Source organism: Syzygium oleosum, unplaced genomic scaffold (genome assembly GCF_021117445.2).
Source record: "Syzygium oleosum isolate NSW1041296 unplaced genomic scaffold, Sole_v2.1 Sole_v2.12, whole genome shotgun sequence".
Lineage (NCBI taxonomy): Eukaryota > Viridiplantae > Streptophyta > Magnoliopsida > Myrtales > Myrtaceae > Syzygium > Syzygium oleosum.
This window is the reverse complement of record NW_026607496.1, coordinates 8,245,807-8,273,491: the sequence shown is the minus strand read 5'-3', so window position 1 is coordinate 8,273,491 and position 27,685 is coordinate 8,245,807. Positions and strand designations below refer to the sequence as shown.

Sequence of the window (27,685 nt, the reverse complement as noted above, 5' to 3'; positions counted from 1 at the left end):
GTGTTGTAGAGGGCAAGAAGGTGAAGAGTAGGGAGAAAGAGGTTGGTCTTGGTAAATTTGAGGCATGTGGTTGTTTCACGGAATTCGACTCCTCAACAAATATCTTTCACCGAAAATCATTGGAGGAGACGGGTCCTGTGGCAATTCCGGATAGGAAATATCATAGTTAAACAAGAAAATCGATAACTTCACTTCAAACAGAATTGAATGTACATAAATTGTGTTGGAATTTAATTGACGACAAAACATGAGAACATAATCACTTCAAATGGAACCAAACGAACACAAACTATGCTGGAATTTAACTAACAACAAAGCTTGAGGATGTAAATATGCAATATTGGAATTTAATCGACGAAGAGGCACTCGAGGTGTACAATAAAGATACACGTCATAATTTAATCGACGACACTAATTTGGAATCTATAGCTAAGAAACACACTAGAATTTTATCAACAACACAAGTCTCGAAACTATAACTAAAGTGCAAGAATTGAAAGATAGCATGGTTGTTTGTTTGTGCATGGGAGGCCTCCGAAGAGTACAATGTAGCTAATTAAAGCCTATATTCGATGGTTATCAATGGATGTTACAAAGAGAGGTTACAAACAGTTAGCGCATGGTTACATTGACGATTACATTGATTCCACTATCTTGACAGTTTCTTCGACTCCACTACCTTGATGATTTCTTTATTTCACTACGTTGACGGTACTTCTTCAACGGTTGCCATCCGAGATTATCAACTCCACTTCTTGTCAATTCCTTCAGGTTGTCGATTCATCAAGTTGTCAATATTTCAAGTTGTCGATAATCAAGTTCATAAATTACCAAACTCTTCTCACATGTCGATAATAACTAAAAGTTGGTCATTTTTTTGTACAAACAAATGCCTCCTTTTAAAATAATCGAATGATTTTACATAACCAAGAGTGATCATGTGCTCCCTTGTTATCGGCAAATTTCATTTTTCTTTGCCGAATTTTATCTTGATCCGATTCATCATATAGCTCATATTTTTCCACGGAAGACACGTTTTTTTATAAAGTCTTCGTGTGGCCTTTTATGTCTATCCTTAAGTAGTTGCTCATACTTAGATACTCTCATTGCCAATTGGAATACATCCGCAAAATTTTGGCTTTCGAATTTTTCTCTAAAATTGATTTCAATCCACTGAAAGCCAAAATTTGTGAATTCTTTCTCCGAGAGTGAAGTAAGGCATCTATTCCTAGCTCTCTTGAATCGAGCAACAAACTGATCAATTAATTCATTATCGTAATAATAAATACTGGCCAAATTAACAATCGATACTTTAGGTATCGTTCTATAAAATTGAGAATGTAATTGTTTTTCCATCTCAGCCCAAGTATGGATTAAATTAGGAGATAAATGCGCATATAAAGGGAGTTTTTTATAAAGACAAAGGGAGCAACTTAAGTCTTAGTAATTCATTTGTTCCTGCATCTCCACATTGGGTAGTACATCTACCAACGTGTTCTATGGTCAACCAGTGATTATCGCCAGTGAAAACAACGTAGTCAGGAGTTTTGAATTTTCTTGGGTAAGGTATAGTGTCAACCCAATTAGGATGTGACTTCCTATATACTGGCCTGACCATTCCTCTGTCGGCACCTAATTGTTGTAATACAAGTTCAACCACTTGATCAGGATTTACAACTTGAACCTTTCTAGCCCTCTAGGTTCAAGGAACCTTTCTAGCCCTCTAGGTTCAAGGTAGATATGTTGATAGACTTTTTACCTTCCCGCCCCTAGGTTCAAGGAAAATAGGATTTTCAAGCCTTTGTAAATCCTCACTGGTGGTGGGATCGCATGGTCTAAATTATTTCCTCCGTTCAATTGATTAAGAGTTGGAGAAACATACCGAGAAGCCGCCGTGTTCAGTTGGATAGGTATGGACCAATTAAATGTCTTGGGCCTGGATATGACATCGCCGATCGCATGGATGACCATCAATCTGATCACATCATAAATGTGTCTTGTTATGTGATTCGTCATCTTATTCTGATGTTTCTTGAACAGCCTGTTCATGGTAGCCACCAAAGTAAGGTTTGGTGCTAACTCTCTCGCCTGCTCCTTCCAATTGTGCCGCAAGATTTCAATGTTGCCCCCATGGATTGGCTCTATTGCCAGAACGGTTGAGGCCTCGGACTGGGTAGCCATATCACTGGGGTTGTTACCCACAGCATAATCAGGCTTCTTAAATGGTTAAAGGGCAAGAATAAGGCAAACCACACATTGGATGGTTAAAAGGCAAGAATAGGGCAAACCACACGTCGAATAGAGCAAGTATTGCTAGGTGTTTTGGGCCGTCATTAATGAGGACATCAATACTTTAAGCAGAGGAGTTTGACAACCAAAGTCCTAAATCGGATGTGAGGTCCTACCAAATGATTCATAAGTAAGATATGCCCTCAAATAGTCACCATTTTGGGTGGTGACACTTGAGTATTTCTTTGGGAGCTCGACACTTCTGGACCGATGGAGATATGATGATCATGTCGTGTGTTTTTCATTGATGCATCCTACAAACTCACCGGAAATAACTCACCGGAAATTATGTGTTGCAGAGATTATATGGGGTGTCATGTCAATTTAAGATGGAATTTCCCCTGAAAAACACTTTTTTCCTTCTCTTTCTTCTCTTTTTCTTCTTCCTCGATCCAACGGGTGCCACAGCTGTGGCCCTAACTCAAGCCCAACAATGGTGTCGTCGTCGCTGCTTATTGCATCTAGAAATCATCACTTCATAAATGTAATCCAGAGCTTGTGAATGGCTCTCTCTAACTTCCGATGTTGGTCTTCTGTCGGAAGTTGCACCCTCTAGTCCGAGAGAGGGAGACAGAGAGATGTTCGGGTGGTATTGGAGTTTGTCGGTCGCATTGGTGGTGGGGCAGCTACGGAGGCACTGTTCAAGTCCAGAGAACATTGTCGTTTTTACTAGGAGTTTTCTTTTTACGTAGATTGCGCATTTATTGATGTGACATTATCTCAATATTGCACGACCGATGTTTACATGGTTAAAGATATACAAATGTTGGGAATGTTCACGTCACATAACGTTAACTTTTAAAGGGCGGATTGTCATTTTAAAAAAAATTGGACTAGAATGAACAAATAAAACATTTCAGGGTTGAAACTATTTCCATCCTCAATATAGCTAAAAATACCCTTTTTTTTTGTGCAATGATCAAGTTTCTCCTATCCCTTCTCTCTTCTTTCTCTAACATGCTTCGACTCTTGCACTTACATGTTTCTCTCTCGAGCCCCTTTGCCTCATGCCCCCAGATCTGCTACCCATTACCGCCTTGCCACACTGGTGCCACCACCTAACTCCGTCGCCAATCATTATTCTCTCTCTCTCTCTCTCTCTCTCTCCCTCTATGTGCAAGCGTCAAGCTCTTGGTATCAACAACTCGTCAATGATAAGTAGACGAACAAGCCGATATATTAGTTCTGTCCCTTTCTCTCCTTGATGTGCAAGGGTCGAGCTCTCACTATCACCAACTCGTCAATTATAATATATATATATATATATATATATATATATATATATATATATATATAGAGAGAGAGAGAGAGAGAGGCAGTCAAGGATATGGAACTAAGTGGAAACGAGCTCCCCTACATTAGTGGGTGGAGGAAGTCGCCATATTCAATGGCAGTGACAATACAACGGAGGCAACGAGGGAGAGGAGGAGAAGGAAATCACGATTAGAAATGATAATCGACATTGTTTTTGGATTGTTCTTGTCAAATCCCATCCAGTTCAAAGTGAAATTCAGGTTAGCTAACGGTGTTTTTGAATATCCATTAATTTCTATCCCCTTTCTATATTCATATGTTCGGTGCACTTTTTGCTTAATCGTAAAGAAAATAATAGATTGTAAGTAAAAGTTATCTCCTTTATTTGTTGTACCTCCCTGGATAAGACAGATTTGAGTGGTAGATTGTCTAGATGATGCAAATTGACATACAGTGGAATAAAAAGAAAAAAGAAAAGAAAAGAGTTGCTGACGATTTAAGGAGTGTACTTTGATCACTACACAATAAAATATGTTTTAAGCTATATGGAGGATGGAAATTGGATCCTTACAATGCAAATGATAATCATTTTATTTCTTTATTTTTTTATTTTTTTTCCTTGAAACATGTTTAGAATATAAATCTATTTGGTAAAGTAATTTCATTTTTTTTATTTCTGGGACAAATTTTGGCCAAGAAATAGATTTAGAACAGAAATGTGAAATTACAATTTTTTACTTTCTTATTTATGGAATAGAAACAGAAATAACAACTCTCTTTTATTGCTCGCCATTGCCGCCCACTCGTTGCCGCCTTTTGCTGGCCGTTCGCCACCACCACCGCTTGCCGGCTGGCACCACTCGCTGGTCGCCTGCCGCTTGCCATCGGTCATCTGTCACCACCTCCCGCCGCCCACTTACCGCTTGTCGCCATTGCTACCTACCCATCACCGTCGCCCGCCGCCGCTCGCTAGCCACCCGCCATCGGTCATTTGTTGCCACCCGCCGCCGCCCACTTACCGCCCGTCGACATTGCTGCCTGCCCATCACCGTCGCCCGCCGCCGCTCGTTAGCCGCCCGCCACCGGTCATTTGTCGCCACCCGCCGCTGCCCACTTACCGCTCGTCACCATTGCTGCCTGTCCATCACCGTCGCCCGCCACCGGTCATTTGTCGCCACCCGCCGCTGCCCACTTACCGCTCGTCACCATTGCTGCCTGTCCATCACCGTCGCCCGCCGCCGCTTGCCAGCTGTTCGTCATCGCCACTTGCCGGCCACTTGCTACCACTCACCATCTGCCACCGTCGCCACCGTCGCTCACCGGTTGATGTGAATAGAAATTTTGTGTCGTTATCAAACGAATTTCTATTCCGGGAACATAAATTTTATGTCGTTATCAAATGCTATTTTTTGCTCAGAAACTCGTCTGGAAAAGAGAAATAAATTTTTTAATTTCTGCCCAGAAATAGGGTCGGGGAAAAGAAATGTTATTATTCGCGCCCCAAAGGATTAAAACTTTTGCTCTTATGAGCGCTTTCGAATCTTGTTCCATATGGGGCAGGCTCCACGAACGCATTCTTTATTTTAACGTGTCGGTACCCGTACGCCTCACATCTTCAATTCTCTTTGTATCTTTGTCTTTCTCAAGAAGAGGAAATATCCTTTAATTATTTATTTTTACATTCAAGTGATCTTGAAATCCAAATGAAACCTAGATGAAGCTTTTTAAGGACATATTCAAGTCTAACAAGCAAAAGATGTGAGTTGTAGATTCTCTTTATGATGCAACTTGACAGACAGTGGAATAAAAAGAAAGGCAAAAAAAAAGAGTTGCAAACAATTTAAGATGGAGTGTACTTTAATCACTCCCCAATAAAAAGTGTGTTTTCAGCTACATTGAGGATGGAAATAATCCCTCGCCCAAATTTCAGGGATCTTGAACAATAATGAAAAACTTTTAGGGTTTTGCGGCGGCATTATCTCAAGATTAACAATGTAGCTATCCCAAAAGAAAAATGGATTATGTAGTGGCAATTGAGATACTTATAGATATAACTAACGCAAAAACACCCTTTTATCTCACTTTTTTTCCCTTTTGAAAACCGATCTTTGTACAGAATACTAAAGAATTCCTTCCAAATTTTATACCATCATAAACGTCCTCTACTATCAAGGAATGGTTAATACCACAAAAAACCCAATTTGGTACACCTATAACAATTTTGCCCTCCGTTAGTTTCCATTAAATATTAATGTCAAATTACTGAGTTAGATCACACTTAACAGTTAATAGATGTATCAGTTTGGAGTTTTACCCCTCCGTTTGTCACAAGTTTATCAATTTGTGGTTTTGTGGTATTAATTCAATTTAACTATGGGTAAATTTATCACAGGTGTACCGATTTGAGATTTTTTTTTGTCAAAAAATTAATTTTGGGTAAATTTGTCATATATGGACTAATTAGATATTTTTTTATAGTTAAAAAATTAGCTCGGAGTAAATTTGTTTCATATATATATATATATCAATTTGAACTTTTCGTGATGTTAATCTTTCAAGGAATAACTATCTAAACTTTTTCCATTTAAAAAACAAAACTTTTTCCAATTCGAAAAAAGTTTCGCTTTGCGCCGCGAATAATGACAAAATGCTGGCGTCTAATCAAACGGCCGCAGCTTCGGAAGTTGGGAACTTCGGGAATAATAATAATAAACGGCGGAAGAGGGGAAGAAGGAAATCATCTCGCTGAAGAAGAAGAAGAAGAAGAAGAACCAAACTCTCTCTCTCTCTCTCTCTCTCTCTCTCTCGATCCAGCTTCGTTGCTCGGACTTCGCTACAATGGCGGAGAAGAGGTAAAAAGCATCTGCATGCGTTCCACAAGTTCGTTGCCCGCACCTTCATTCCCGGGGCACACACGCGTGATCCGATCGCGGTCCCCACGCGTCCTCGCGAGCTTCTATTTCGGTCGCGGTGCTTGACGAGTTCGTCTCGTGTAGTGTGATGTGGATCGGTTTTTTTTTCCCTTTTTTTGGGTCGATCGTGCGTCGCTCATTTCTCGGGGTTGCGCTGAACCGATCGGTTCGGGATCGGGCGAACTTTGTGCGGGGGCGGTTGGCGTTGGTGTTGGCGTTAGCGGGAGTGTCTTGTCGGAGCGGGTCGATTTCGATGATCTAGCTGGTAGATGCATTGCGGGAGTTGCTTTTCGATGCCCTGTTGGCTCCAGTGTTGATAGTTTTGGTCTAAAGAAGTAAATGAGAGCTATGGGCTTTGTGGGATTGAAACTCCTGGGGGAAACATGTTGCTGTCTTTGTTGAGTAGGCGCTCGTTAGAGGTTGATTCTAGGTGAGTGAGAATGGGTCGCGTGTTGTTCTGTGGCGCGACATTTATCTGTTTCGTATCAATGTCACATGTCGGGTACCCGTGGTCTTTACCTCTAGGATCGGTTTCCTGAGTATATCCTTTTGTAAGCTAATCAGTTGCATCTCCGTTTATGGTTGGAATCTTTTTCGCGGGGGGATTTTGAATCGAGTTGTGTGTTTATGTCGACAGGGATGCGTATGGGTTTGCTCTAAGACCTCAACACTTGCAAAGATATAGGGAGTATGCTAACATTTACAAGGTAACTGCCTTTTCAGGTTACTTCCTTTTGGAATAAAGCAGATGGTATCCTCTGTGTTTTGAATTTGACATAATCTCTCTATCAATCCCTAAATTGTGAAGCGGATCCTAATTAACATTTGATGTCCTCTCCTGTTTAAGCAGGTTAAGATGGCAGACCTGTATTTTGTTACTGCGAAAAAATCTTATAAGCAGGATTAGTTATAAATCTCAGGATGTTTTGAAGCATTAAAGCTTACTAAGTAAAGTGTGCCTGAGCTTTAGTTGAAACTCTCAATGAGACAGTTCCAGAGAATTATCCTCTAATTTAAGAATAAAGATAAGGCTTTGTATGCTTAGTTGTAATGTTCCCTGTCAGGAAGACGAAGATGAAAGATCAGAGAAATGGAAAAACTTCCTTGAACAACAAGCGGACGTAGCTCAAAATTGCTGGTCTGAGAGGTTGCATAAGGAGAGATTGCAAAGTGGAGTAAGTGAGCACGGAGACGGGACTGTTTCAGACAGGCCTGCAGAAGGGGATGATCCAAGTGAAAACAAGCCTTCTGATGGTTCAATTGGAAGTAGCCCTGAAAGGGAAGTTCATTCTACGGAAAACTTAAAGTCTGATAAGGTGCCAAGATGGGCAAATGTTAGACCGGTCCTTGGTGCAATTGAGAATATGATGAGTTTCCGTATTAAGAAAGCAAAAATTGTGGAGGATGACTTGAAAGGTGTAAACGGTGCTCATCTTCCAACAGTTGATGAAGTAAGTCATTTGGGACAGACTTCTGAAGAGGATAGTGAGGGAGATGTTGAAATTGATGAGGCATCAAATGGCAGCACCAATTCGTCTAACGGAGAAAGAGCTGTTAGTGAAGGGACGCCCTTGGAATCTTCTTTCCCATGGAGAGAAGAACTAGAATGTCTTGTTCGAGGAGGAGTACCCAAGGATCTAAGGGGTGAGGTAAACTTGGCAACTTTTACTGTGTGCTAAACACTATTTTCGAGCCGTTGTTACCTGGGAGCTTTTTGTATCCCTCTGAGAAAATGCTGTTTTCGCCATGATCATGTGTTTTAGGTATGGCAAGCCTTTGTAGGTGTAAGAACACGTCGAATAGAGAGATACTACCAGGACTTGCTAGCACGAGAAGCTAGTGATGAAGAGGGGAAAGCGCTTGACAATTCATCTGGTGTATCACAGAAATTGAAAAAGCAGATTGAGAAGGTCATTAGATGCATGCGTTGGACTTTATCCTTCAGTCTTTTCAATTTGTAGGTGCCATTTCTTTTGCTTTTCATTGCCATGAATGATTTTCCTGAACTAATTATTGTGCTCTTTTTGCAGGATATACCTCGGACATTCCCAGGTCATCCTGCTTTAGATGAGAATGGTAGAAACTCATTGAGGCGATTACTTATAGCATATGCACGGCATAATCCCTCTGTTGGATACTGTCAGGTAGTTATGAGGTGAAGCAGAATTTCAGTGTAAAATCCTGCTTTTTTTAAAGGGTTTATCTCCATATACCATGTTACAACTGTTGCCCCATGAACTTTGTCATTAATAATTGTCTCTTAGTTGTAATGAAACCTTTGTAATTTCAGCTTGGTATGTTGCTGATCTTTGCTTTCTCGTCATAGGGTATGGGACAGTTATAATCTTTCCCCTCTGCTACCAATTTTTTTTTTTGGCATTCTGTCTAAGATTTAAATTGTGTATTCCGGACCTTTAATTCCTAAGTACTTAGAATTATGGACAATGACGTATTGAAGTCTTACACTTTTTTCGGTTGTCCTCACTGTTAGTGTTAATTTTTTTTTATAATGATCTTGAGTTTCCAAAATATTGACTTGCCGTTTTTCAATTGGCTTGTATCTTGATAGTTAATTGAATAACTGTAATATTTCTATCTGTCTTTTGCTCGTCTTCTTGATTATTGTCAGGACATCTTAAAATTATGTAATGACATCAGCTAGAAGTGAAACAAGTTGATAAAATGACATCATCAAGGCCTTATCTGTCTAAGTAGGTTCGGCTATGTGAATCCCGTTATGCCATTGGACATGATTTCAAATAAGTCCTCTGTAAACTCTAAGTGGTTTAAATGCTTCCTTATCGTCTTCTTCCACATCTTTTTAGATTTTCTTGCCTTTTCTAACTCTAGTTTCCATCCCCTGATCAAATCTCCTCATTGAAGCATTTGAAGGTGATGGAGCCAACAATATGAGTTGTTTGTGGCCCAAACAATAATGATATTGCCGAGTTGTGATGATTGGCTATTGCGTTGATCTATAACTCAAATAGAGGCAGTAATGGAACAAGATCCTTGTAATTCAGTTAGTAGCCTTATCTGTTCGGATCTGAAATCTCTTAGGATTGTAATTGGTTTCATTAGTTACGTTTGAAGTAGAATATCAGGTTGCCTATTTCCATTATGTTTGTTGATTAGATGTTTTTTATTATGGTAGGATTATAATTTTCAGAATTTTTTATATATATGGCAACAATTATTTCAATCCAATAGATTTTCATGGAGATTACTGAAATCTAGCAAGATTTTGCTTGAGTAGTGTCATGTGATGCAATTCTTATGGAACCCTAGGTTTGATGTTTAGGAAGCCTTAGGTGTGAGCTTGAAGGAAATTTATTTTTTTTTGGTCACAAGCTTGAAGGAATTCATTCATTTTATTTTATCTTTCATTGGAATTCTCTTCAAGTTTTCTATCAAACTGGGCTCATTACTTTGGGAAATTATTTATCAACATTAGAAGGCCTTCCTTCAACTTGATCAAACCGAAAAAACAAGCTTCCCTGATCTTATCCTCAATTGGAGCCATACTTCCTTTTTATCGAATAGATTCGTTTCTAATCTGTCTTTCTTGTGTGTCTGCACATCCATCGAAGCTTTCTCATCTCCGCTATACTCATTTTATGCACATGTGAGTACTTAACGACCCAACATTCCATGCCGCAAAGCATTGTCGGCTTTATTGTTGTCTAACTGATTTATCCTTAAGCGTATGCAGCATTCAACAATCGCACAAAACACCAGATGCACTTCTTTGCCTCACTTTTTGGATATGTCTTGTCAACTCATCCATCATCAGAGCAAAAGGATAAGGACTTAGAGCTCACCCTTGATTCGACTATATTGTTATAGGGAAGTCTTCCATTCGTCCACTATTCCCTCTCTTTTCAAGAATCCTCCAAGGAAGCTCTCTAGATTCCTGTCACTTGCTTTCTCTAAATCTATAAAGGCCATTTGCAAATCTTCTGGAATCCATCTATTTTTCGGCCAATCTTTGTAACAGGTATAGTCTCTAAGTTAGATCTTCCTGTTGTAAAACCGACATGATTGTTTGAGATACATATCTCTTTTCTTAACTCGAATTTGGTTACTCTTTCGCAATGAGCCATTATATGGGCCATTAGTTCAATCCCTTTGTAGTGGTAAATAGGAACCAAAGTGCTTTTTCTCTGCTCATGAGGCATCTTCTTCGATCTCAAGATTTTATTAAAGAGATTTGCAAGCCACATATACTGATCTACCCATTGTTTTCTATACTAAAAAATTGCGGCAATTGGTCCATGGGATGTACCTGTTTTCATTCTAAAAGCTCTACAGTTGAGGAGTGCGACTCCGTTCTTGCTGATTTAAGCGTTTGTGGACTATTAATTTTTAATCTTTTTCTGAAGTAGTTTGTCTTTTTAGAGTTTTCTTTTAGTAGTGTATTTTTGTGATGTACTTGAAAGTTTTCCCTATCAATAAAACTTTATCTTTTAAAATTTTGGTAGTTTAGCTGAGGGCCAAAATTTCTATTTGTTCACTCTGGATGACTATTGTAAATAAATGTCCTTGATTGTTTAGAGGATTTAGGTAATGCAAATTACCCTTAGAGTAAGCTCTCAGAGAAGTTAGAAAATTGTTAGATCTCGACTAGATTTTGCACCTTTAATGTGCTTTTAGTCTTCTCAGTTTATTTATATCTTTTTTCTGCTTCTGCTCACATGTTTATGTTATGTTCTCAGGCAATGAACTTCTTTGCTGGTTTGTTATTGCTTCTGATGCCCGAGGAAAATGCCTTTTGGTATGTTGTGGAAGTTAATCTCTTGTATTCTTATTTTTTTTCCTTTTGGGGGAATATTCTTATTAATCACGAAGATTTAAACAGTTTTGCACTTAGTTCCCAGAATGCAATTCATTAAATTCCCTTAACTGCACTTTGATAGACATCATATGCAAGAATCATTCGTAGCTTGTTATAAATGAAATTAAGCTTGAGCAACCATCTTAATGAAGATGGATTCTTTAGTGACTAGAATGTAACCTCTTAAACATCAGGGACTAAGCGAAAGGATTCGGTATATGACAAGTTTTGTTATTATCTGTATTCTTTTCTCTTCTGTCGACTTGCCTAATAAAAAGTAAGGGGAGACTGGAAATGTTAAATCTTCTCTGTTGATTGAAGTCATCGTTACTACGACTAACATTATTTATTGCTGTCAAGTGGGAAAGAACTAATAACTATTGCTACTGAAAACAGCTGCCTCATTTTTAAGAGATTTGTAAATTTCAGGGCTTTAGTGGGTATCATTGATGACTATTTTGGTGGGTATTACACAGAGGAAATGATAGAATCTCAGGTGAGTTTCACTTATCTAAGTACTTTCACAAATTGACAATGTTCACCACTAATACTGTGAAATCTTGTGAACATTCTCAAGTAATCATTCAGAAAATATTCCCTCAGGGACTGGTTTTGTTGCTGATTTTCTTTTGTGTATACATTTTTCAAGGTGGACCAGCTCGTTTTTGAGGAGCTGATGCGGGAGAGGTTTCCCAAACTGGGTTGGTCTTCTTTTGACATTTGAAAGACATGAATGATGTTTGAGATTTTCACATTACATGGAGCAGATTTTTTTCACTTCATTTGTGCTTCTTGTGCAGTTAATCATCTGGATTTCTTGGGAGTGCAGGTGGCATGGATCTCCGGGCCATGGTTTCTTTCAATTTTTGTGAATATGCTTCCATGGGAGAGCGGTGAGAAATCGAGGATGTGAAAATTATGCTGTAACCTATGGGATAGATGGCAACTGAATTGTTATATAGTGCTTACAAAAAGCGTGAACAACTCAATTTGTTTAATAGATATTTACAAAATCTTCTTTTTTGCAGTTCTCCGAATATGGGACGTGCTTCTATTTGAAGGGAATCGCGTAATGCTTTTTCGAACAGCTCTTGCTTTGATGGAGTTGTACGGTAAAGCAATTAATTCTGGAATTTGGTGGTATACAAATGCTCAAAATGTCATGTTCTGTCCCTTCCTGCAGATATCTTATTGTCTCTAGTTAATCAGGTCCTGCAATTGTCACAACCAAGGATGCTGGTGATGCGATAACTTTGCTACAATCTCTTGCTGGCTCCACATTTGATAGTAGCCAACTTGTTTTGACTGCTTGCATGGGCTTTTTGGCAATAACTGAAGCTCGACTTCATAAGTTGAGAGAAAAACATCGTCCCTCTGTCCTAGAGGTGGTTGAGGAAAGATCAAAAAAGGGGCGAGTGTGGAAGGACTCAAAAGGGCTTGCCACAAAATTATACAGTTTTAGGCATCATTCTTCATCACTTGTCAAAGAAACAATAAGCACTGGAAGGCCAGAAGATGTTGCTGCAGATGCAGATGCATCTGATTTGGAGAATTCCTCCCGCCTAGAAGATCTTATTGGTGGCTTGGCTGTTGATTTGGAAGTTGATTCTCTGCCAGATCTCCAAGAACAGGTACTTTTTCTGGAGAGGAAACCATGTTTTGTAGTTGCCCAATCTTGCTAGATCCATTCACAAATTGGGCCCCATGTATATGTTAGAGCCGCAAGGTCGGTAAATAACAGATGTAATTTTGTACCATTACATAAAAACCCGCAACTCTAAATGTAAAGCTACATGCGGATTCTTCTTTGTATGCCATTATCATTCCAGCACTAAAGTGGAAATGAATAGCTACTTCATCTCAGAAAGGATACTGATAAGACTAATGCTAGGGATACTAAGACTCGTCTAGTGTTGTTAAAAGTGCTAGTTTCTCTTAAGGAGCTTGGACCCCCTAATGCTTGAGACCTTGGGTGCCAAGTGAGGCGCTCACCTGAGAGAAGCGATGCCAGGTAGAAGTTTGGTATCATCCTTCAATAAATAAGCTGAGGTCTTTCAATGACTTATAATAATTAGGACAAAATTTTTAATGATCCTATGTAATGCAAAAAAGTTCTACAGAAGCATTCAGCATCTTTTACTTGTGAAATTATTTTGGCTTTATCTCTTTGATTTGTAATGGTCCATATCATTTTCTTTGTACGTTTACAAAGAGTGTCAAAATAGAGAAATGGAGCCTCTTCTGTTGTCTGATCATACCGAGTGAAACTGATAGGCTAAAGCTCAAGTATTTTTTTCATTCTTTTGGAAAAGAAATACCTAGCTGTGCTCCTCTCTCTCTCTCTCTCTCAAACTGTTCCTACACTTCTTCTTCTTCTTCTTCTATCCAATGCACAAATCAGAGTAGCTTAGGAGACCAAAAAGTAAAAACTTAAACCCTAGACACATTGTTGTTGAAGCGTCCCCTTAGCGATAGGAGTGGTTCACCTCAGGCACTCAACTAGGTGGCGCTTAGATGGAGGCGCCTTTCCTTAGGCGAGGGGTAGAGGCTTCGACTATTCTCATCTGGGCACTTAGGCGAGCACTTGGAGCACCTTTGACAACACTGGACTCATCTACTCTATTGGTTTCCTACGAGCTGTGGCACTCTGTTAGTGATTAGTAAAATTAGTTTGCCCATTTGAGAACTCAACATGAACTTACCACATCAGCTTTTGGACCAATTTAGTATACCGGTCTTACTATTTTTAGCATTTTCTACTGGTAAAATGTCTGTTTATGGTTCAGACTTCACTTTCTCGGTGGACTTGCGGCAAATTATGTTTTTGTACCAAATGGAATGAAGTGGTGACTTCATTTATGCAGTAGTATGAGATCTTTAGCATTACGAAACCTTAACTCTATTTTTCGACTGTACACTAGAGTTAAAGTGATGATATTGATTATCATTAATTTTATTTTAGGCCTCTATAATCAGTATCTCCAAATATTGTACTCCACTATTTTGGGGCACATCCCTACAAAACTCTTTCTACTAGACTATAGGTATTTAGTTTTAAAGAAACAAAAAGGTAAATCACTTATTGGCTCCCTTCTTTGGATGCTTATACTTCAATAATCTGCTTCAATAAGGTCACAAAACTAATTTACTAATTTGATGCCTTGTCCTGATTGTAGGTATACTGCTTAACAGATGCATATTAAACAACTAAGCAAACAGAGTGTTGAGTTATGCTAATTACAAATCTTTTAGCCAAAGTTATTCTCCTTTATGACGACAGGAAACTGTAATGTGGTACTTAAGAGAAGCATATTTGATGTTCTCAACCACCAAGTCAAGTAGGATAAGAGGTTTAACAAGCCACAAAAGGTTGATAGTTGTTCTGCTTCCAGTCATGATATAAATGATCATGTCCGTCACTGTGCATCCTAATCTAAAAGCTTAGAAGGCTCACTATTTTAATAGGTAATTATTGGTAGGGGTGAGTGGTTCCCGGTCTGGTCCGGTCCGGTCCAACCCAAGAACCAGGAACCGGACCGGGAGGATCGGTTCCCAGTTTCTAGGACCGGGGACCGAACCAGCTAGTCTTGGGACCGTGGACCTAACCGGACCATCGGTCCGATCCGGTTTCAATGGGACCAATATTAAATATTATTTGTGAACGGGGAATCAATTGCTCCATTCTTTCCTTTGTAGTTCTGATTTGATCCCATAAGACCATGGAAAAAATTGGAAAAATATATATAATATATGAAAAAATTAAATAATCGGTTCCAATGGGACCAATATTAAATATTTTTCATATATATATATTAAATATTATATATATGAAAAAATTAGAAAAATATATATTTATCGGGCCGGTCCGGTCCGGTTCCCACCCTAGAACCGGGAACCGGACCGCCCGGAAACCGGTTCCACTTTTAGGAACCGGGAACCGGACCGATATTCCTGAGAACCGGACCCAACCAGTCGGTCCGGTCCGGTCCGGTCTAGTCCCGGTTTGGACGGTCCATCTTGCTCACCCCTAATTATTGGTGATGCAGGAAGTTTTCTAGATACTCAATTTCATTCTGCTTTAGTTTAGTAGTATTTTTTAATAAAAGGACAAGCTGTTATGCACAAGCCCTCTTGCATCCAGTAATCAACGGGTTCTGCTGCGCAGGTTGTTTGGCTAAAGGTTGAGTTATGCAGGTTGCTGGAGGAGAAGAGATCTGCCATACTCAGGTTGGTAGCTCTCAATACATCTATAGATCTCGCACCATCATGGATACTATGTTGTGGCTTTTGGCATGTGACTGTAGACATACCTTGGAGGCCCTACCATTTTTTCTGCCTTTCCACTGTATCGATTGATTTACCCCTTTGTAACAAGTAGATGTAAAAGACTTATTTAGCTCCTGGCGATCATGACTCTAAATATTTCAGAGCTTCTTAAATCTGGCATTTAATTATAGAGATTGAGATCTATAAAGTTATACTTGCAAGTAGTTTCTGTTCATTTAGTATTTGCTTCACTTCGGCACAAGTTATTATGTAATATACTAAATCATTCTACATTATTGTGTTATTATAAAGAGCGGAGGAACTAGAGACAGCGCTTATGGAGATGGTGAAGCAGGACAATCGGCTTCAATTGAGTGCAAGGGTATGTTCAATTAACATAGATTATCTTTTTCTTTATCGTATTGAGTCTGGCTCTAAATCAAAAATTTTGTAAGGAGCTCTACTTGATCCAAGGTTTGATTAGAGAAAAATGAAGCTTTGTGTTTGAGCAAATCACACCAAAGATCTAATCCTATCATTATATTGAGAATTTCAAAAACCATCTCCACTTTTCGTGTTCGTATCAATTTGCATCCTAAGTTTTGAAAATTTACAATTTGCATCTCCAAACAGAATGGCCAAATCCAAAAAGACCACTCTCCCTTCAATCAAGGATTCTGTTTGATTGTCTCCAGTCTAAGTGAATTCAAATTTTATCTTTAGTAGAGGTTCCTTGGATGTAAGTAATACCCACAAATTTGATCATAAAATGCAAATTTTTTCAGCTATTTGGAGTTTCTTATATCTCTAGTGAGTGCATCTGTATCAGCAAAGTTCAGATAGCTTTGGATAGCAATTTCGCCATCTTTCATAAAAATCCTCTAGGAAGCAACACCTTCCGACCACATTGTCAATGCATCTCACCTTATTTCCATCTATTGATATATAACACTATTTTCTTGGTGTATCAAGTTTTCATATGTCTGCTTTTCCATCTTTTGGCTCAATAGAAGTCTTTAGGATCACTTGAGTTTTATCCCTCACCCCTTCTCTGGTTTTAGGTGGAGCAGCTGGAACAAGAGGTTACTGAACTAAGGCAAGCCCTTGCTGACAAGAAAGAACAAGAAACGGCAATGCTTCAGGTTCTCATTGAATGTCCTATTCACATAAAGAGTAAAAGTTAATGTGTGTAAGGCTTCTCATCACATAAAATTAGTCATACTTTTAGGTTCTGATGCGGGTAGAGCAAGAGCAAAGGGTAACTGAAGATGCTCGGCTTAGTGCAGAGCAAGATGTTGCTGCTCAGAAATATGCAGTTCATGTACTTCAGGTTGATCTCCGCATGTTGTCTATGTTCATTAATTAAATAATATTTGATCTGGTGCACATGGAAGTTCATGAGCTCCTGGTGATTGTACAGTACTTGTAGGAGTTAAAATGAATTTTTCATTGGGTCATCAATTTGGCAGCTGTGGATTATGGCCGAACAGAGTTTACAAAATTATTATAGCCTGAGACAAGGTTAATTTTCATATTGCTAAACTATAATTTGATAGATGAATGAGTGAGAGAGCCAAGAAAAGGCAGAGATAGGTGAATGATGGCATATAGGGGGACTAGAAGACAAAATAGGTTGGTAAAATTAAATAAAAATATATATTGGAAGGAGAAGAAGTTAATAGCATGAAAAGATTAATGCATTTGAACCACGTCATAATGGAAGGTTCTATCTTGTTATGAAGATATTTCCTTAGTAAATTTGACTGTGGAATCATCTCATTTTCATCAGGGACGCATTTGAGACGTTTACAAATCAAATTAATGGGATTTTGCTCTTAGAAAGGGTCATTTTAGACGTGTATTTTGGGGGGAGGACAAAAATTTAGATAGCTATAAAACTTGTGAAGCTTAATGGACCCAATGAAATCTGAAGACTTCTCAGAATATTTTAATAGACTTGACTCGATCATAGATTTTGCAAACAATAACTACTAGATGTAAAGAAGCAAAAAACATGAGTCCAGTGCATTTTGGATGTCATTCTCCTGTGCATTGTTAAAGTAAATTGCTGTTTTTTTTTCATGCGTATTTAACGCACAATTAGATCGACTTTAATTTTTTTTTAAATGGTGGATTATGCGATTCCAGGAGTAAAATTTGTGTCGCTCATAAATGTAAACTAGTTCTTGGAAAACAGAGCTAAAAGGATCTTTGAAAACTTGATCTATTTAAATTTTTTAATGGAAGTTCATGGGATGCTATTGCTCCATATTTAGTTCTTTTTAGAAGTTCAAAATTGGAAAGCCCCCACTTGGCTTTTGATAAGGATTCTTCTTGCTGTCATTGCTGTTGTTGTCGTCATCATGTCATTGTTTTCGCTGCTGCTTCTTTCTGTTCAAAATTGGGAAGTTCTACTTGTTAGGCCGTTGAACTTTTATCTTGGTGACAAATTTTAGATAGCTGGAGCTGATAAGGATGGTCCAAAAATAGTGGGCTATTTCCTTTATGTGTGCATGTGTTGTAACCGCTAGGACATCATGCAGGAAAAATATGAGAAGGCTATGATTTCCCTGGCTCAGATGGAAAAGAGGGCGGTCATGGCAGAATCAATGCTGGAGGCTACCTTGCAATATGAATCTGGCCAGAATAAAGCACATCAATCTCCAGGGTATATAAATGACTCGCATAACATCACCTTATGTTTGCATGTGCACTCTTTCGTCCCTCGTTGCCCACTCTTTGCCATCCATCATGTTTTCTGGATAGTCGCGCATAAAATGGACTCATGTGTATTCCAAGACGTATGGTGATCCACAAGTGAACGTTGGATACACATAATGCTTGCGGGGAGTGTAGACAGAAACGTCTTATCTCTCATTTTGTTATCCAAGAGTGACTAATTTATTTTGGTTATTACGTTGTAAGGTACTTCACCCTTAAAGGAGACAGATGATTAAGTTCAGTGGGAAAGTAGAAGGATATAAACAACCACACACCTGTCCGGTCTTCCTCTACTCTTTTTCTTTTTCTTTTGCTCCGCGTGGGGTTGGGGGCGGTTCACGAAGACTACAAATTTACCAAGGAAGATGACATATAGCACAGCTTTAATGTTCTAAAATTTTGACTGATGATGTCTTCAATGGTCTTCAGTTTGGCCTCCTTAAAGATTTATTTTATGTTAATACTGCACTCCTGAAATGAAGTGGCAGCTCTCTCAATACATGAAGTCCCCATTAAGATGCTTTGCACAAGTAAAGGAGAAGATAAATTTTTTTCATCATGTCTTTTGTTTTCAAGTGATTTGATGCATAACAAATGTAGTCTTGTAGGTCTGCCCGTAATCAGAGCTCTGCACAGGAAATTCCCGCAAGAAGGATAGGTCTTTTTGGACTTGGCTGGCGTGACAGAAACAAGGTGCTCATTTTATTGCGTACCTTAAGTTTTTCCCGCCTGATAATCAAGGATTGGTTTATCCAAAAGGGGAGCAAGAGGACCAACTATTTCTCAAGCCTACTTTACATCCAAGTCCTCTTAACAATTAATGCCCACTTCCCATGAATACTCACCAAATCTTGCAGATTTGGTTATGAAGTTCTCCACAGAACCATGGCAATTTGTCTAACTTTTTATCCTCATCCAGTTTTTGTTATTGTTTACACCACATTGAACATTTCTAGTAAAATGCATTTACCTCAGTTGTGGCAGTACTGGGATAGTTCTTTTGCTTGCTTTTTTCTTCCTCCCACTTTTCTTATATTTCTCTCTCTCTCTCTCTCTCTCTCTCTCTCTGCATACGTGTTTCCTTGTGAATTTAGGGTTTCTTTTTGACAGGGAAAACCAACAGGCATCGAGGAGTCCAGTGAGAGTCCGCAGAAAGAAATTAGCAACAGAGAGCTAGAACAACAGCCTAAATAGAGGTGACATCCCGGGTTTTTTATTCCATTGATTTGTATTTTAATCTCCCAAACAATTTTTTGTCACAACATTCTTCACATAATAAAAATCACAGTTTCACCTAGCGATTCCTCCACTGTTCCAAAACAATGGATGCATTTTTGTGCGTCTCCTCTTTTTTCTCCCGTACTCCTCGACTTCTACCTACAGTTGAATCTTTCTGATATGCTCCATGCATGAAGCTCGTTAGAAAGAATAAATGGTTAGTCCTTACCTTCTTCTCGTGCATCATGATGATTATGTGACCCCCACCGGTAAATGTCAATCAGGACTCCGCCTATCATCGGTATTGTCTTCAACCTGTGTGCATCAATTATATGACGATTTGACCCAAATGCTACGATTGTAAATCGTCAAGAAAAGTTTTCAAGTAGTGGTGGGCCTGTGTTGTATTGACTATTGAGGTGTTTCAACCTGCCCTGCTTATTGCGCTCACATCCATGGTGGCGTGGATGTGTGTATTGTACGTGGTACTTATTTCTAAAATTTTTGGCTCGTGCCCGGCATTGATATGATTTGTTAAGAACCAGCCTGAACACATGTAGACACATACCTAAGAGGAGTACTAAGTGATGACTGTTTGGTGGTAGTTCTTTAGTTAAAAATGCGAAGTCGCAAGCTCTATCCCACTAGAGGTGGGGTTTCAGCGTAGGGCTGTAAATCCATGAAATTTAGGTCTACAAGATGTTCGGAAAGAGAAGTTAGATCTATAGCGGTTGCATTTCTTTTTCTTTCTAGTTTTCTTTTCCACGATAAATTATAAAAAGAAATCATAACTAGCTACTTAATTAAGAGTTCACTGCAGGATAACAAAGATAAAATGTTCATGATCTACAGCTGATGTAAGATAGCCTCCCTAACATACTTCCTAACACTCCCGTCAAGTTGGAATGTGATATCAAATAATATCAACTTGTTACATAAAATACTCGCTCTACTCTCCCGTATAGATTTAGTCAAGAAATCTGCAAGTTGATCCTTTGTCCTTGCATGTTGACGAATGATTTCCCATTTCTGAACTTTTTCTCGTACAAAGTGACAATCAACCTTAATATGCTTGGTTCACTCATGGAAGAGAGGATTGTTTGCAATATGAATAGCTGATTGATTATATCAATATAATATTGATGGGTCCGATGTTGACATGCCAATTTTCGACAATAACATCCTTTACTAGAGCAATTCACCTGTCACATGTCATAGCTTTATATTTTGCTTCAGCACTTGATCGAGAAACCACATGTTTCTTGCTGTTCCAAGCAACTAAATTACCTCTAAGAAACACACAATAGCCCAACATAGATCTCCTATAAGTTGGACATCCAGTCCAATTTGCATCAGAGATACATATAGTATACAGATAGCCATAATTTTTTAAAAGTAGTTCTTTACCCGGTGCTCCCTTCAAGTACTTGATAATCTGAATAACAGCATCCCAATGAGTAGTACGAGGAGAACTCGTGAACCAACTCATTACACTGACAGCAAAAAATATATCAGGTCTTGTGATGGTAAGATAGTTCAACTCACCCACTAATCTCCGATATTTCACAAGATCATGTAATAATTCTCCATGTTCTACATCAAGTTTCACATTGCGTTACATAGGAGTATCAACCAGCTTTGCTCCAAGAAATCAAACCTCATCAAGAATGGCAAGTAAATATTTTTGCAGTGACAAATTGATACTTGCATGTGAGTAGATAACCTCAATACAAGGAAGTATCGCAAACGTATCAGATCCTTAGTATTAAACTCTGTATGCAGAAACTACTTAAGTCGTTGAATACCATCTGAATCACTACCAGTAATGATAATATCATCTACATATACAACTTGAAGGATACAACCAGATGAGGAAACATAACTAAAGACTGAATGATCTACTTGACACTGTTTTAATCTGAACTTGACAACAGCATCACTGAACCTATCAAACCAAGCACGAGAAAATTGCTTGAGTCCCATACAAAACCTTATGTAAATGACATACCAAATTCTCCTCTTGAGCAACAAACTCAAGTGGTTGCTCTATGTATACTTCCTCAGCCAAATCACCATGTAAGAAGGCATTTTGGACATCCAACTGATGAAGAAGCCAGCCAAAGCGTGCCGCTAGGGTAATAAAGACATGAACATATGGGATTTTGGTCACAGGTGAGAAAGTGTCATCACAATCAACAACATACGTTTGAGTATATCATTTTGCAGCCAACCGAGCCTTCAATCGATCAAGAGTGACATCAGGGTAAACCTTAACAGTGAAAACCCAACGACAACTCACAGATTGCTTCCCCACAGGTAAGGAAGTGAGCTATCAAGTGCGGTTTATTGATGAGCGCCTTCATTTATCCTCCATGGCTTGCCACCATCCAAGATGAGCAAGAGCTTCAACAAAATCACTAGGCACAGTAATAGAGGACAAGAACAAGACAAAGGTAGAGACGATAGGAGATAAACGATCATATGACAAAAAATTGAAAATAGGATGATGAGTACTAAGACAAATATAAAGACCAGAATAAGGAGCATAACGATCCACATGATAACCAATACAAGAGCGTGTACCTTTCCAAGTAGCAATAGACGGATCAAGATCAGAGGATGGTGCAACAACTAATGAGTGAACAGATGAATCATGTGTCGGTGAAGGCTGTACTATTGTATTGAGAACTGCACCATACCGATGATAGGTAAGTCAGCACACTGAAATCCTCTGGACGGTGCTGGAGGAAGTGAGAGTTGTGGAATGTCAGTAAGACACACCCGTCACCATTAGGATTCGCCGTAGGGACCATCTGAGCATTATAATATGTTTGGTCCTCAAAGAATGTCACATCCGCCGACACGAACACACGACGACAAGTAGGACTATAACATTTGTAGCCCTTCTGAGTTCGAGAGTATCCTACAAACACACATCTCTCAACACGATAATCCAACTTATCAAGACCTAGAGTAAGACAATGTACAAAACAATCACAACCAAAGATTCGTAGAGGGGAAAGGGAGGACAATTTGGATGTAAAATAGAGAACGACGTCACCCTTGAAAAACATCAGTTAGAAGCCAATTAATTAAATAGCAGGCTGTAAGGATAGTATGGCCGCAAAAAGTTTTAGGTAGATGCATGTAAAACATGAGGCAATGAGTAACATCAAGAAGATGTCGATTTTTTCGTTACACCTTTTTACTGTAGAGTGTATGAGCAGAAAGCCTAATGAATAATACCATGAGAATCAAGAAAAGGTTTAAAACCAGAAGTGGTGGCAAGATACTCTTTGGCATTATCTAATCACAAAGTTTTGACAGAAGTATGATACTGATTCAACACTTCAAAATAGAATACGCAAAAGCAATGAAAAATCTCAGTATAGTCTTTTATAAAAAACAACCAAGTCATTCGGGAAAAATAATCCACAAATGTAACAAAATATCTTAAACTAAAGAAATCAGAAACATGACACGGACCCCATATATCTAAGTGAACCAGCTTAAATGGACTAGACACGATTTTGAATGCGAGAAGAAAAAGAGACCCTATGGTGTCTACCAAACTAACAAGCTTCATACTGAAAAGAACTCACTGACTCAGTCTCAGAAAATAAACACCGAAGAATGTCCGGTGGCGGATGATCAGCACGACAATGCATCCGATTCACATCATTATACTTCACAACTGCAGCAGTTAGTACCTTCTTGTCAAGGTAGTTAAGACCATTTGATTCATGTCCCCCACCAATCATCTGTCTAGTCCTGATATCCTGAAAAGACACAACGAGAAGAGGAAGGGTCACTGAACAATTTAGTTCTTTAGTTTACGAACTAACAGAAATCAAATTATGTGGAGATTTGAGATGATTGACATATAACAAAGAAAGAGAGGACTCAAATGAGCAACTGTAGTATCAGTAACCTAAAATTGTGACCCATCAGCTAATGTAATAGAATTAGACACCCCGGGTGATGTGGAATAAAATGAAGACAACTTAGACTTACCAGTAAAATGATGAGTAGCTCCAAAGTCTATAACCCATAAGTCGGACGCTACAAAAAGTAAACAAGACGAATTACCTTTTGAGGTTTATGCCTGAGTTGCAGTAGGAGGTGAAGAGCCTATCACATGTTGGGAGCGAACCCATGCATCATACTCAGCACGTGCCAATGTAACAGAATCACCTGTATTCTACACACTAGTAGAAATTGGTGGAGCCAGTGAGGGAGACTCTTCCACCTCTACATAGGTAGCAAGAGTAGGAAAAAACTCGGGATGAAGGGTGTAGCAATAAGCCTTTGTATGTCTTGCCCTTTGACAATGATTACAATAGGGAGAGCCACGACCACCAATGCCTCCATCACAACCTCTACAACCTCCACTCTGAGCAAAACCGCATCCACGACTCCGGCAACCATGACTGAGGATTCCATGTCCACTAGAGCCATGAGAATTCATAGCACTTATCTCCAAAGTCGTGATGGAAATTTTTTCAGCAGATATCAAATGAAGTGCTTGGGAGAAAACCTCATTCACTGTAGGAAGGGAGCTCTAAGATATAATATGGTTAAGGGAGGAATATTCATGTCCCATTGCCTTGAGAAACAATATAACTTGAAGATCCTCTTGGCGTTTGACTAGAATAGTCGGATCGTCCGAAAATGGAAGATAAGTATCCAATGGCCGACAAAGTTTCATGAAACAAGCATAATACTCAGATAAAGACCGATCTCCACGCTGAAGATCAAATAGTGCCTCCAACGTGTCACACACTCGTGTCATATTATTCTATCCAAAATAAAGTAAGGCACACTTTTCCCAAACTTCCTTGGCAGAGTTGCACCAAACGAAGTGAGGACTAATTTTAGGATCCATACTATTCCATAAAAGAGTATGGATCATTGCATGTCCAGCAATCCAATCAGCTTCCTTACTCTGATCTAAGGGGACCATAGACTTGAGATAATCATGCTGGTTGGTGGCAGTAAGATAAACTTTGACAGCTTTAGACCAAAATGGATAATTAGTTCCATCCAACTTGACAGAGGTCAATTGAGAATGTGTCAAACTAGCAGAGGATCGAGGAACAGCCATCAGTGAACAAAGTATACGATTGAACCCAAGAACAACGTCACAATAACCAATCACTTAACTCCACTAACATAATCAACCATAAAATAATCACCACAAATGAGGGTTCAATTGAATCACCACTAATCACAAGAATTTATCGAAAACTGATAAAATCATCGAATTGGTATCGAAAAATTACCACAAACCATCTAACACTTCAAGGATCAATAGGATGCAACAAGAAACCGTATGAGAGCACTGGACAACAAATTTTTTTATAGCTTCGCTTCAAACCCTAGCAATTGACCCTAGTTTCGACCTAGGCTGCTTCAGCGGCGGCTTCAGCAATATTTACAGTGTCAATCGAAGGAAGGCTGAGTAGTTGGCAGCTTTAGAAACCCTAGGATAGCAACTCGCATAGCAATGTTGACTCGATTGCGACGAATTGAGGCTTGACCGAGATGGCCAACGATGGACGAGGCCGAATCGAGGCTTGGCAAAGACGACAGAGTGGTCGCAGGCCTGTAACGAGATGGAGGAGTCAGTGGAAGTGAGTGGGTGAAGAGAATCGCACACTAAGGTTCTGCCGACGGCGACGGCAGTTGCTCCGATGACCTCAAGGGATGAACGTTTTTCTATAGGCTTTGATACCATGTTTAAGGTAATAATTTCTTTTATATATATTTGAGCAAACTCTCTAAACATAAAATGACTATTCTACCCTCAATAACATATTTCCTAACACTATGCGTCTAAGACTATTCTTAGGCCAATAAAGGGAGCTCAAAAAGTGCTGTTTGCAGTGATTACTAAAGCACGTTGATCATCAGCTAAGAATGTACATTGTGGTGGGGTCTTTGCCGCTCAATCCCTTGTTCCATTCTAAAAAAAAAAAAATTGGCGAGATGATGACGGGTGCATTTGGTTCAGCATTTTGAAAGCCCATTTGAGAAAATTTGGGGTACGTGGCAACTATTCTCCAAGGGGCTTTGGGGTGAAAGCTGGCCTTGGGAAGGCTGAAAGCTCGATATTGGTAGTGGCTAGTATTGAGCTTTTAGCATTTTCGGAATGCTTAAACCCTTTATTAATGAAATTTTGTCGAGTTCTTTTTTTGCCCTAAAAAACTCAATAGAAATCCAAGTTTACCCCCATTTAAAAAACAAAACCCTAGTCTCCTCCTGAAAGCCCTCGTGTCTCTTTTGCCCCTTTCCTACTCCCTCGCATCTGCTTCCTCTCCCTCTTGTCCGCTCTCTCGCTTGACGGCGCTCCTTCGCTCACTCTCTCCCTTGCTCGACCGCGCTCCTTCGCTCGCTCTCTCCCTCGCGACTGCCCCTCTACGGGTTCAATTTCTCATTCGCCTCGTTTTTGGGTTTTCTTTTTCCCCGCTTTTCGGGGCTGAAGTTGCTTGCTTTTGGGTGAATCTATGAGCTTGGACCTTTTGGGTGTTGCTGATTGTGCCCTCTTGATCTCGGACTGAGTTAGTACCAAGGACTGATTCTTCCTATTGAGAGTATCATGAATAGGGTAGCAGTTTTTAGTGCTCTTTTAGAAAAATGATGAGCTTTTAATTTTGGCTTCTCTTAAATTTTAGTGTTTTTCATCTAGTTTACATAATATTTTGGTTTCCATTTCTAGGTTTTAAATGGTTTTTTTATGGTTTCAATTTTGTATCAGTGGATATAATAAGCAATTTTGTCTGTTGTGTACTCTACTTGTGCCCTGATGAAAAAATGCACTTTGAAGGAATGAGAAGGGGTTGTTTTATGCTCTGGATCTTGGAGGGACAACCTTTTGAGTGTTGAGAGTTATTTCATGATCTCGAGCTGAGTTATGTACTAAATAGTTGAATGTGATTTCTAATGTGAATGAGATCAAGATTGTCAAATTTCAAAAGGAAATATTGTGGTTTGTTTACCTGAGATATTGTAGAACCGTCGTTATAGTACCATGGAGCTAGTATTGCTAAATGATGTATCTTATTGTCAACCCTCTCGAGAAAGAAGTTGGGTGTTTCTTAATTCTTACCTTTGCTGAGCAATCAGCAGGAGCACCTATTTTTGCACTACATAAAGTTCACGGTTTTTTAGCATCACAAAATTATGCACTTAGGCCAGTCTTTCTAAATGCATGTTCCCTTGTTTTTAGTCATGTAATCGTTTGTTTATTGTAGCCAAAGGCCTAGATTTTAATCTACAACAACAATGAGCACGGATATGTGCTGATCTTTCCTTGCTTCTGTGTTCAGTGAGTAACATGCCGTTTGCTGTGGCTATTCTTTTATTCATAAACACCCGGTTAATGTGTTGTTTTAAGTGCATTTGACTTGCGTTTTGCAGCCAAATTCTAATCATTGTAATGGCTTTCATTGTAAGTGAAGCACAGTGCTTAAATTGGATAATTTGTTTACTCATATCGATATTGATTCTAGTTGTGAATCTGGTTCAAGGATTAAGCATGTAGGTGGATGATTAGGGCATAACATTCTTTGTTTCTATTAGCTTGTTCTCATCATTCAAATTTGTTCGTGTGACTTCATCAAAGGAAAAAGCATTTTGGAGCCTGGAAGATGTAGAAACCATTTGTAAGTTGTGCGCTGAACAAATTGATAATGACAATCGTCCTGCAAACAACAAAAGGGATGGAAGACAATCATAATTAAGAGGCTTGAGGACCTAAGGGGCAAGTATGATAAAAGTCAAATGAAGAGTAAGTGAGATAATATTAAGGAAGAATGGAAAAGATGGAGGGCATTGGTTTTGAAGGAAACAGGATTGGGATGGGATTCAAAAAAGAATATCATTGATACAAGTGATGAATGATGAGGATATTGTGGCCACACAACTTGATATTGATGATTGTGCAAGATCAACCGATAATAATATAGAGTGTAATATAGGTGAAAAGATTGTTGAATAGACTCAAAGCCATAAAAGAATGTCGCAGAGTTCGGTGAGGCAATTATAAGGAAAGAAACAAAAGAAATTGACCATTGCTGCTACTAGCAACACAAATGAATAGAATTTGTTCAGCTATTGAGAGTAGGAGCCATGCAAGGGAGTTTGATCCTTACAAAGAAATCATAGAGACGTTGAAAACCATACATGAGAT

The 27,685-nt window shown here is 39.1% G+C and overlaps 1 protein-coding gene and 1 long non-coding RNA gene across 8 annotated transcripts; one reads left to right on the top strand and one right to left on the bottom strand.

Annotated features, from left to right (window-relative positions):
- Positions 1 to 3,643: 3,643 nt before the first annotated feature.
- LOC115674143 (uncharacterized) lies at positions 3,644 to 19,573 on the top strand. 4 transcript variants are annotated; one of them, XM_056316414.1, is made up of 18 exons: positions 3,647 to 3,803; positions 7,093 to 7,162; positions 7,520 to 8,104; positions 8,219 to 8,365; positions 8,486 to 8,599; positions 11,171 to 11,229; positions 11,719 to 11,785; positions 11,939 to 11,990; positions 12,090 to 12,182; positions 12,318 to 12,401; positions 12,499 to 12,920; positions 15,455 to 15,516; positions 15,868 to 15,937; positions 16,617 to 16,697; positions 16,784 to 16,885; positions 18,099 to 18,223; positions 18,885 to 18,969; positions 19,387 to 19,573. In XM_056316414.1, the coding sequence occupies exons 1-18, from the start codon at positions 3,739 to 3,741 to the stop codon at positions 19,468 to 19,470; spliced, it is 2,367 nt and encodes a 788-aa protein (XP_056172389.1). In that variant the 5' UTR covers positions 3,647 to 3,738; the 3' UTR covers positions 19,471 to 19,573. The 4 variants fall into 4 exon arrangements, with proteins under 4 accessions (XP_056172391.1, XP_056172389.1, XP_056172390.1 ...); XM_056316417.1 differs by lacking the exon at positions 3,647 to 3,803 and adding an exon at positions 6,733 to 6,885; XM_056316415.1 differs by lacking the exon at positions 11,939 to 11,990 and having other exon boundaries at positions 12,119 to 12,182.
- Positions 19,574 to 21,654: 2,081 nt separating this feature from the next.
- Positions 21,655 to 25,421, bottom strand: LOC130139452 (uncharacterized). Of its 4 annotated transcripts, XR_008817631.1 has the most exons (3): positions 23,509 to 25,309; positions 23,205 to 23,273; positions 21,655 to 22,417 (listed from the first exon to the last, which is right to left on the bottom strand). It is a non-coding gene; the product is annotated as an uncharacterized LOC130139452 (long non-coding RNA). The 4 variants fall into 4 exon arrangements; XR_008817628.1 differs by having other exon boundaries at positions 21,655 to 23,273; positions 23,509 to 25,421; XR_008817629.1 differs by lacking the exon at positions 23,205 to 23,273 and having other exon boundaries at positions 23,509 to 25,421.
- Positions 25,422 to 27,685: the final 2,264 nt, after the last annotated feature.

Excerpts from the sequence above, each read along its gene's own strand:
- LOC115674143 (XM_056316414.1), top strand. The coding sequence starts at position 3,739 with ATGATAATCGACATTGTTTTTGGATTGTTCTTGTCAAATCCCATCCAG. Across the intron at positions 12,921-15,454 it reads TGCCAGATCTCCAAGAACAG|GTTGTTTGGCTAAAGGTTGA; the intron begins GTACTTTTTCTG and ends TCTGCTGCGCAG. Across the intron at positions 15,517-15,867 it reads AAGAGATCTGCCATACTCAG|AGCGGAGGAACTAGAGACAG; the intron begins GTTGGTAGCTCT and ends GTTATTATAAAG.